A 10,515-nucleotide genomic window follows, 5' to 3' on the forward strand; every position below is an offset into this window, starting at 1 on the left:
CTCTGTAAATGTTTATGAAAATTAATAAAATATAATTATAGAAAAAAAAATTTGTTTTATATGTGCTGTCCATTTCATTACACAGCACATGGCATGACTATGCTCAGTGGCCAGGCTTTAATTACTTTCCATTTTTGCTCAACTCTGAATCAAGAACAAAAATCTTATTATGATTACCTTTGTGACCGTGGCGTGTGGATGAGCGTTTAGAAGCAATCAGTGTTATCTACAGTGTAAAAGCTCCTGTCTGCTCCCTCCTGATCCCAATCCTACAGTTTGTTTTCCTGTCTATATTGCTGTTGATACAAAGGACAGGGCAGGCGAGGGGGAGATGTCCTCACCCATGGATTTTCCCAGTGATAAGTGAGTCACCCCACACATTTCCCTCACGTATGCATGGCATGGTTCATGTAGACCACTGGCTCTCATTCTGTACATACAGTTCTGTCCAACTATACCGTCAAGTGAAACATCTACTAGTGGCGTGCCTGATAGTAATTGAGCATCTACAAAACACAAACCTATTTGCTGGGTCAATACCAATTCATAGTAACCCTACAGGTCAGAGTAAAGCTGCCACATGAGGCTTCAAGGCTGTGAATCTTTATGGCCGCTGACTGTCACATCTTCTTCCTGTGCATTTACACATCTACACTATTGCTGTTGTTGTTATGTGCCATCAAGTCATCTGTGACTCTTAGCGACCTTATGTACAACAGCCCTAAACATTGCTCTATCCCTTGCTGATCTCACTGTCTCCGACACACCTACTCCCATTACCCCAGTGACTGAATCAATCCATCTCAACAAGGGTCTTCCTCTCCTGCACTGTCCCGCCACCCTCCCAAGCATGACATCCCTCTCCAAGGACTGACCTCATCTTGCAACATGTCCAAAGTATGTCAGACGAAGCTTCAGAACCTTGCCTGCAAGGAGCAGCCTGGCTTCACCCTCTCCAGGACATACTTATGTGTTCTCTTAGCAGTCCATGTTGTATTCAATACTCTTCTCCAGCACCACAGCTCAAAGGCATCAATTCTCCTTCTAGGCTCCTTAGTCAATTGTCCAGCTCTCTGATACATAACAAGTAACTGCAAAGACCATGGCCTGTTTCAGGCACACCTTAGTCTCCAGACTGATATCGTTGCTCTTCAGTACTTTGGAGAGGTCTCTGATAGCAGATTTTCCCAATGCAATTCATCTTTTGATTTCCTGGCTGCTAGTACCAAGAACTGATTATAGAGCCAAGAAAACTGAAATTGTTAACAATCTCAATCTCTTCACTATCTATCAAGATGCTGCTGATCAGCCCAGTGGTCAGAATCTGTTTTCTTGATGCTAAGCTTCAATCCATATTGGAGGCCGCAGTCCTTGACCTTCTGCAGCAAGTGCTTCAGGTCCTCCTCAGTTTCAGCAAGCAGCGTTGTGTCATCTGCATAATGCAGATTGTTGGTGAGTCATCTACACTAGTGAATCTCAAATGCTATCCTGAACCAGCAGTAGCAAGACCTGGAATAGTTAGAATTATCAATAGGTGGGCTTCACTCCAAAAACTCTAAACCAAACTCACTGCCATACAGTCTGTTCCAACTCACAGAGACCCTCCTTCAGGTCTCCCACACTGTAAATCATAACAGGAGACTGCCCATCTTCATCCCAAAGAGCCTCTGGCAGACTCAAGTAGCAGGCAGGCTGTGGAATCTTGAGAAATACACCAAAGGAAACAGGCAAGAGGGTGAGGAACCCAGAGGGGGAGAATTCAACCCTCCTCTACCCCAGGACTCGAGAATTAACTCTTACTTGATCTAGTTAACTCCCTTAACTGCATGTCTTTACTTTTGCCGAAATATTTCTCAAAAGCATGGTCTAGCCCATGGTCTCCATTGCTTCATCACATTTCCCCCTTACTCCCTTGCAACACCGCTCCAAGTTTCAACACTTCAGTGCTCTCTGCAGAATGTGGTCTCTCTTGTTCCTTCCTATTACAAGACTTCAGTCCCTTTCAAGGGAGGCAGGGGAGCGTATTACAATCACTTGTGTAGTTTTCTCAAATTCCACATCAGAATCAATTTAAGTCTGTGGTTCTCAGTCACTGCCCATCAAAATCCCACAGAGACCTTTTAAAAGCCCAGGTGGAGGGCTACCACTTATGGAAGCTTTGCAATGTCTCACTTTGGCTCCACCAAACATTGCCTAGAATTCCCTTTCCAGTTAGGGCAGGCAAGAAGAGGTTAATGGGGGCTGACTGGGAGGGTGGAAGTGAAACAGCGGCCATATGGGGGCTCTTACACTTTGATGCTTGCTTGCTGACTCATCTTGTTGGGCAGATCTGCACCTGCTGCACCTTCCCCTGGATCCTTCTTCAGCTCCGACTCTTGAGATCAGGGGTGTGTGTTTAGCTCTGTGATGAAGGGCCCTGGTTTCTGACCAATACTCACACCATCAAGACCAGAGACAAGACCTGACTGGAGCTTCATTCCATCCTGAGTCCCAGCTTGTCCTTGTTCTCTCCACTTTGCATCCTGGCTACCGGCCCTGTGCGAGTCAACCTTCAGCATCAGCCTCAGATTGCTTAATCAGATCCCACAATTACTTAAGGTCAAATCCATAACAAATCCCTTTATATATAAGTATGTGTCTCTAATTGAACCCTGATTGCTACAACATGCCAATTATGTCAGAAGCTCAGGAGTGAAGTCTAGACCTGAGTATTTTTTTTTAAATCTTCCAAGAGTTATTTGAAACCAAGGTTAAAACCGTAAATAAAAAACCTCAACATGCAACAGTCTTTGCTGGAGTAGGTCAGTAATTCCTTCAGACAGGTGAGCCAGAATTGAAGAAGAGTTAAAATCCTGCTCTGCCTTATAGAATAGTATTTTCTCTCATTTACTCCTCTTTTCCCTTTCTCACTTACAAGTCCCAACTCAACTCACAGGTCACCACAATATCACTGTCTCTTAGCCTTCCCTCGCTCCAATTCATCCCAGAGCGATCTTCTAGAATAGTATACATAACATCCCTCCATGTTCAAAGACTTTCAGAAACTCAGAGTCCCCTGAGAGTTCAAGGCTAATCTCCTTCCTCGGGTGAAAACCATCCTACCACTCCTTTTCCATTGTGAATCCGTATCCTGAGGACTTTCTGAATCTCTGTCAGATGGAAAGGGAGAAGAAGCAACAAATGATTGTACAGTGAGAAGGGGAAAAGTCTGCTCTGGTCTTCTCAGACTCTGCTTAAAACCAAGGCCGCCACTTGGGTAATGTCCCCTACACGCCACAGTCTGCCTCTCTCTGCTCATTTCTCTTCCCACTTGCTCCCCAAAGACACTTATGTTAAAGGTAATTAATAAACAATGAAGAGACTTGTGACATTTTACAAGCAGCTGCTGATTTCTACTTTTATGTTCCATTTATGCTGCTGCTACTATGATCCTACTCCCCTAAGATCATTATGTTGACCTACAACCACAAGACCATAGCCTGAACCAGAAGGAATTCTCACACCCTCTGCCAGCATCCAGCTTTCATAGCCAGCCCCTTCAATACTCAATAAGGCCCTCTTGTATCCTGGAGCTCTCTAAAACAGCACACAAACTGATTTTTAAATTCTCTTGCTAAACATAATTTCTTCAAGAAATTACCTGTTTGTTTCTTGGGGTAAACGCTATCTTTTCATAAGTCTGAAGAGAGTAAAAAACTGGAATTGAATTATTGGGTGAAGGTCTCATTATGGGCCCATTATCATAAATACTTATATCATACATTACATGAATATGATCATAAAGTGTTTATGCAAAGGAGATATTTGACATTACCAAGAACTACTTCTGATTTTTTTTTTATTTTTCACTTTTTTATTTAATTCTGCTTCATGTGGTAATGTTTATATTGGAAATACACTTTCTCTAGATTTCACTACAAGAACTACTCACCCATATCTCTCTGCAAGTTCTCTGGCTTCCTCTTCTTTTACAACCCTCTGGTCTTCCAAATCACTCTTATTTCCACATAATACTATATCAGGGTTTTCACAATATGCATGCATTTGTAGCTGACCTATTTGAGAAGATTTTTAAATTGTTGTAGATTAATAATAATGTTTGCCGTCATTAATAGAGAACATATGCAAAACTTCTATGAAACATGCAAATTGATATACAGACATAAGAAACAGATACAGAATAGCTTTTAAAGCATCAACACCCTAATCTGTAAAATTGAATAGCTTGGACAGATATATACCCTGGATTCAAACATATAACCCAACTTCTTTTTACACCATGTTGTTGTTGTTATGTGCTGTCAAGTTGACTATAACTCATAGCGATCCTATGAACAATAATTCTGAACCCTACCCTATTCTGCCAATCTCACCATCTGACACATCTGACCCCATTGCCACTGTCACTGTGTCAATCCATCTCATCCAAGGTCTTTCTCTCCTGCGCTGTCCCTCCACACTTCCAAACATGATCTCCTTTTCCAAGGATTGGTCCCTCCTGGCAGAATGCCAAGTTACATAAGAAAGAGTCTCAAAATCCTTGCCTCCAAGGAGTATCCTGGTTTCTCTTTCTCTAGGACAGACCTGTTCTCTTGGCAGTCTATTATATGTTCAATACTCTTTTCCAGCACTATAACTCAAAAGCATCGATGCTTCTTCTGTCATCCTTAGTCATTGTCCCGCTCTCAAATGCACAGCAAGCAATCTAGAAAACCATGGCCTGAATCTGGCACACCTTTGTCTCTAGAATGACAAAGTTGCTCTTTAGCACTCTTGTAAGGTCCCTCACAGCACACATTTTTTCCAAAACAACTTGTGTTTTGATTTCCTGACTGCTGGCACCAAGAGTGTTGACTGCGTATCTGAGTAAAATGAAATTGTTAACAACCTCAATCTTTTCTCCATTTATCATGATGATGTCATTTGGGCTGGTGGTGAGAATCTTTGTTTTCTTGATGTTGAGCTTCAATCCATATTGAAGTCTGAAGTCCTTGATCTTCTTCAGCAAATGCTTCAAGTCCTCCTTAGTTTCAGCAAGCAAGATTGTGTGAGTACACAACGCATATTGCTGACAAGTCTTTCTCTAATCCAGAAGCTGTATTCTTCATAAAGTCCAGCCTCTTAAACTGTTCTAATATAGATTGAAAAGGTATAAAGAAAGGATACACCGGAGACACACTCTTTTCTTGATTTTGAATCATGCAACATGATTCATGTTGAGTTTGTACAACAACTTCCTGGTCTAGGTATAGGTTTCAAATGAGCACAATCAATTGTTCTGGGATTTCCATTCTTCTCAATGTTAGCCACAATTTGTGATCCACACAGTCCAATGCTTTTGCATAGTCAATAAAACACAAAAAGACATCCTTCTGGTACTCACTGCTTTCAGCCAAGATCCTTCTGACATTGGCAATAATATCCTTAGTGCCACAGCCTCTTCTAAACTCAGCTTATATTTCTCTGTCCATGTATGTTCTATTCATTTCTAGATAATCTTCAGCAAGATTTTCCTTGCATGCAATATTAGTGATACTGTTCAATAACTTTCACACTCTGTTGGATCACCTTTTTCAGTAATAGGATATGGATCTCTTCCAGTTAGTTGGCCAGGCAGTTGTCCTCCAGATTTCTTGGGACAACCTGGTGAGCACATCCAGGGATGCGTTTGTTTGTTGAAATATGTCAATTGGTATTTCATCAATTCCTGGGACCAATTACTTCAGAGCATCTTGAATGTCTTCCTTTATTGTCATTGGTTCTTGATCAGATGCTATTTCATGTAACTGTTCTGTATCAGTCAATTCTTTTTGAAAGAAACCCTGTGTATTCTTTCCATCTTCCTTTGATGCTTCCTGAATCATTCAATATTCTGGTTATAGCATCTTTTTAAGTATCTGAACCATGTTATTGTTATATGCCATTTATTTGCTTGCAATTGATAGTGACCAACATACAATAGCTTTGAACGCTGCCCTATCTTGAGCCAAGTTCATTGTCTCCAACACACCTACCCACTGCCCCATTACCCACTACCCAGGGTCTTCCTCTCTTGCACTGTCCTCCATCCTCCCAAGCATGATGCCCTTCTCCAAGAACAGAACCCCGTATACTCCACAGCTTTATTTCTTTTTCCCTGACAAACTATAAAAGGTATGATTTTTAAAACTATTAAATCACACAAAACATCTTCAATAAGCTAAGAAGTTTAATCTTCCTAAGAAGGAAAAGAAAGCTTTATTTTTTTTTTTACTCACCCCGCTTATGAAATTAAAGCAACTCGAACTTTCAAAATAAGGTATACCTCAAAGTTTATGACCAAATGTAATTTTTATCATGGTTAACCAGAAAAATGTTGACACTTTAGTTCCTCATTATAAAGTCATGTGCACTGTATATTAGCAAAAGAAATTCAAGTCTGTGAGTGATGATTATTGGGCATTAACCCTGGTCTGACATTTAGAGTTTTAGAGGGCACTCCAACATGCTCGAGGGGCAATTTAGCTAACAAGACTAGAAACAAAATTCATTCCCATCCAGTCTATGCCCACTCATAGTGAACCTACAGGCCAGAACCAATCTGTCCACACTGTCTTTCCAAACCTGCAATCTAGTAGAAGCTGACTGCAATACTGTTCCACCTCAGAGCAGCTGGTGAATTCAAACCACTGACCTATTCAGTTAGCAATCAAGTGATTAAACACTGTACCACCAGCTTCTTAGTCTGGCAGGGTAAGCAAAACCAAACTAAGCACTATTTCCAAGAACAGCCATGTTATTTCACCCCGCTGAGTTGTTAAGCATGCTTCACACCCTTCCTTCAGCCAATCCTCACTCTTCCTTTAAGCCTTCTCCTTAAGAATCCCTCTCTTAAGGAACTTGTCTTGAGAGTGGCTCTGAGCTCTGGTTAACACCTTCTATGGCCTTTGTTTGGTCATGAGCATGGACTTAAGACCCAGTGTGCCTAGTGTTGAATCCGGGCTCTGTCATTTCCTAATTGTGATCCTGGGAAAGGTTTCTACCTCTTTGTGCCTATTTCCCCTTCAGTAAACTGTGAGGATAGCACCTACTTAATAGGATTCAATGAATTCATTCAGTGTTATCCCAGGTAACATCTGGCTCATCACTGAGCAGAAGCATCACCCAATGCCTTACTGGAAACTTGTTAGAAATGCAAATTTCTAGGTCTCACCCCAGACCACCTGCTGAATCAGAAGTTCCAGATGTCCAGCAATCTCTTTTAACAAGCTTTTCAGATTATTTTCATTCAAACTCACTAAAGCACTCAGAAGTGCTTAAATTTGAGACTCACTGACTTAGTACATTGAAGCACTTAGAAGTGCTATGTCAATATTACCAGTAATAATGATTAATAGTGGGACCTCAGGAAACGAAAAGATGCAATTTTTTAATTTCCCTTTAGTCTGAGTTTTCAAGAAAGAGGGTGAATTACCTATAATTTTTAAAAGGCAACTGTTGCTGTTGTTGTTGTTGTTGTTGTTGTCATTATGTGCCATCGAGTTGCCTGCGACTCATAGCAACCCTGTGTACAAGAGCCTAAACGCTGTTCTATCCTGTGCCAACCTAGCCATCTCAAATGCACTTATTCCCACTGCTCCAGTCACAGAATCGATCCATCTCATCAAGGGTCTTCCTCTCCTTTGCCGCCCGTCCACTCTGCCAAACCAGATGTCCCTCTCCAAGGACCAGTCCCTCCTTGCAACATGCCCAAAGGACGTCAGACGAAGCTTCAGAATCATTGACTCCAAGGAGCATTCCAGCTTCACCTTCTCCAGGACAAACCTGTTTGTTCTCCTAGCAGTCCAGTATATTCAACACTCATCTCCAGCACCACAGCTCAAAGGCATCAATTATCTTTCTATCAACCCTAGTCACTGTCCAACTCTCTGATGCATAGCACGTAACTGCGAAGACTATAGGCCGGATCAGGTGCACCTTAGTCTCCAGCCTGACACCGTTGCTCTTCAGTACTCTTGAGAGGTCCCTCACAGCTGACTTTCCCACTGCAATTCTTCTCTTGATTTCCTGGCTGCTGATACCAAGAGTGTTGATTGTGGAGACAAGTAAACTAAAACTGTTAACTATCTCAATCTCTTCACCATCCACACTGATGCTGCCAATTGGCCCAGTGGTGAGAGAATCTTTGTTTTCTTGATGTTGAGCTTCAGTCCATATAGGAGGCTGCAGTCCCTGATCTTTTGCAGCAAGCGCTTCAGGTCCTCCTCAATTTCAGCAAGCAGCATTGTGTCATCTGCATAACGCTGGTTGTTGATGATTCTTCCACCAATCCTGATGCCACATTCCTCTTCGTATAGCCCAGCATCTCGGATGATCTGTTCTGCATACAGACTGAAAAGGTATGGAGACAGAATACATCCCTGTCAAACCCCCTTCTTGATTTTGAACCATGTAGTGTCTCCTTGCTCTGTTCTGACAACTGCCTCTTGGTCCAAGTATAGGTTTTACATTAGCACAATCAAATGTTCTGGGATTCCCCTTCTTCTCAGAGTCAGCCACAACTTGTTGTGATCCACACAGTCAAAAGCCTTTGCATAGTCAATGAAGCACAGATAGACATTCTTCTGGTATTCTTTGCTTTCTGCCAAGATCCATCTAACATTAGCTATAATATCCCTAGTAACGTGACCTCCTCTAAATCCAGCCTGCACATCTGGCAGTTCTCTGTTGACATATTGTTCCAAACATTTTTGGATCATTTTCAGCAGAATCTTACTTGCATGTGATATTAATGATATTGTTCGATAATTTCCGCACTCTGTTGGGTCACCTTTCTTTGGAATGGGAACAAATATTGAACTTTTCCAGTCAGTCGGCCAGCTGGCTGTTCTCCAGATTTCTTGGCACAACTTAGTGAGCACATCCAGGGCAGTGTCTGTTTGTTGAAATTAGTCAATCTTAAAAAAAAAAAAAAAAAGGCCCATAGGAAAAAGTCACATACATTATTCACTATAATGTCAGTGGTATGTATAGGGATTCTAAAATAAAGTAAAAATAAAATATATATATATATAATCCAAGTCAAGTTAGTATACAATCTTCATGGATGTGAATCTGGAGAGGCTTTGAAGAATTAAGAAGAGTTCTAACCAGTTTTGTTTGGTGGTGGTGTTTTTGTTGTGTGGTGGTGGTGGTGTTTTTTTTTAATGAAGGCTCTCCAGAAAAAAAGAAAAAGAATAAAATGTAGCACCAATGTAAGATAAAAACATGTAACCTATTGAGCTCTTGGACCGTATGTGGGAGACCCCAGGAGAAAATGTGAGGTGTTGAAGATTCTGTAGAAAATATATCCCCTCTGGGTGAAGACTGACTGTAACCAGGACTGCTGACCCCTCTGAACTCCAGAAGGTGACTGACAGGACTGAATCCAAGCTTGCCTGAGTCCTTGCAGATTTCAGGCTGAGGGGGGGAAAGACTCAGCTCCATCTGGTCTCCTTAACAGAGCCAGGCCCATCTTTGGCTTCATACTATCTTTCCCAAGTGGATATGGTGAATTTGGAGACAAGAAAAAAGGGACTGTGTATAGATAGAGATCTTTCCTCCTCTTTCCAACCAACCAGAAAAAAAAAAAAGAGGTGTTGTGGGTTTTCACCCCAAAATAAGAAGGAATAACCCCTGAAACACTCAAAATTCTGGTAGACAGAGGGGGAAAACTAAGATGGGCAGCTACATAACAAAGTTTCATTTTTTGTTGACATTTGCTTTTACTAGCATTGAATTTTATTTATTCTTTGTTAACATTTGATTTTACTAGCATTGAGCTTTATACTTTTTAAAAAGATGAAAAAAACAGGTAAGAAGTGAGGGAGTGGACACTTTCAAGTGAAGATAACTCTACCGTCAAGGTGGCATCAACTCATAGCTGACCCTCCAGAGAGTTTTCAGAGGCTGCAAACTGTAAATCCTCCTTTTTCCAGTGGAGCAGCTGGTCGATTTGAACTGCTTGCCTTTGGGTTTGCAGCCCCACTCCTTGTCCACCAGGCTACCAGAGCTCTGTAAGTCTTCAATAATACATTTAAAGTGTTATGGTGTGGGTTTTTTAAATTACTAAATTCATTAAAATGGGTTCTTTCCTCTCTATGAAGAATAAAATAAAATCCATAAATATAACTATGTTCTTTAATCTCCTCCACAACACAAGATTCACCTACTGTGTCTAGAGTTTCCATTTCCACCTGTGGAAAAACAGGTGAGGTAAGTAGTTATTTTATACTGTTAAGACTCTGTGAGTACATTTCTAGTCAGGATCCTTATACGTGCTTGATTTGCAAAAGCCCTACAACTTGTGGGATGATGCAAGGAGGATATTGAGCAATTGCAGAGAATAAGGGACTGTAAGAACCTTAATCATTAGCTGCAAGAAAAATGAGATGTGCATTTCCACAACAAGATAAAGGTAAATAATCCAATAGAAAAATGGGCACAGGATATGAACAGGCACTTCACCGAAGACGACATTCAGATGGCTAACAAGCA

General features: G+C 41.3%; 1 protein-coding gene across 1 annotated transcript in view; it reads right to left on the minus strand.

Annotated features, from left to right (window-relative positions):
- RAB27A (RAB27A, member RAS oncogene family) overlaps window positions 1-10,515 on the minus strand; it is a 32,552-nt gene that overhangs the window by 6,738 nt on the left and 15,299 nt on the right. The window contains exon 4 of the mRNA XM_006898245.1: window positions 3,932-4,055. Within this exon, the coding sequence (XP_006898307.1) occupies window positions 3,932-4,055 (124 nt within the window). The remainder of the gene's footprint in view (window positions 1-3,931; window positions 4,056-10,515) is intronic.

Source organism: Elephantulus edwardii, unplaced genomic scaffold (assembly GCF_000299155.1).
Source record: "Elephantulus edwardii isolate Elephantulus edwardi_28Jun2011 unplaced genomic scaffold, EleEdw1.0 scaffold00225, whole genome shotgun sequence".
NCBI classification, from domain to species: domain Eukaryota; kingdom Metazoa; phylum Chordata; class Mammalia; order Macroscelidea; family Macroscelididae; genus Elephantulus; species Elephantulus edwardii.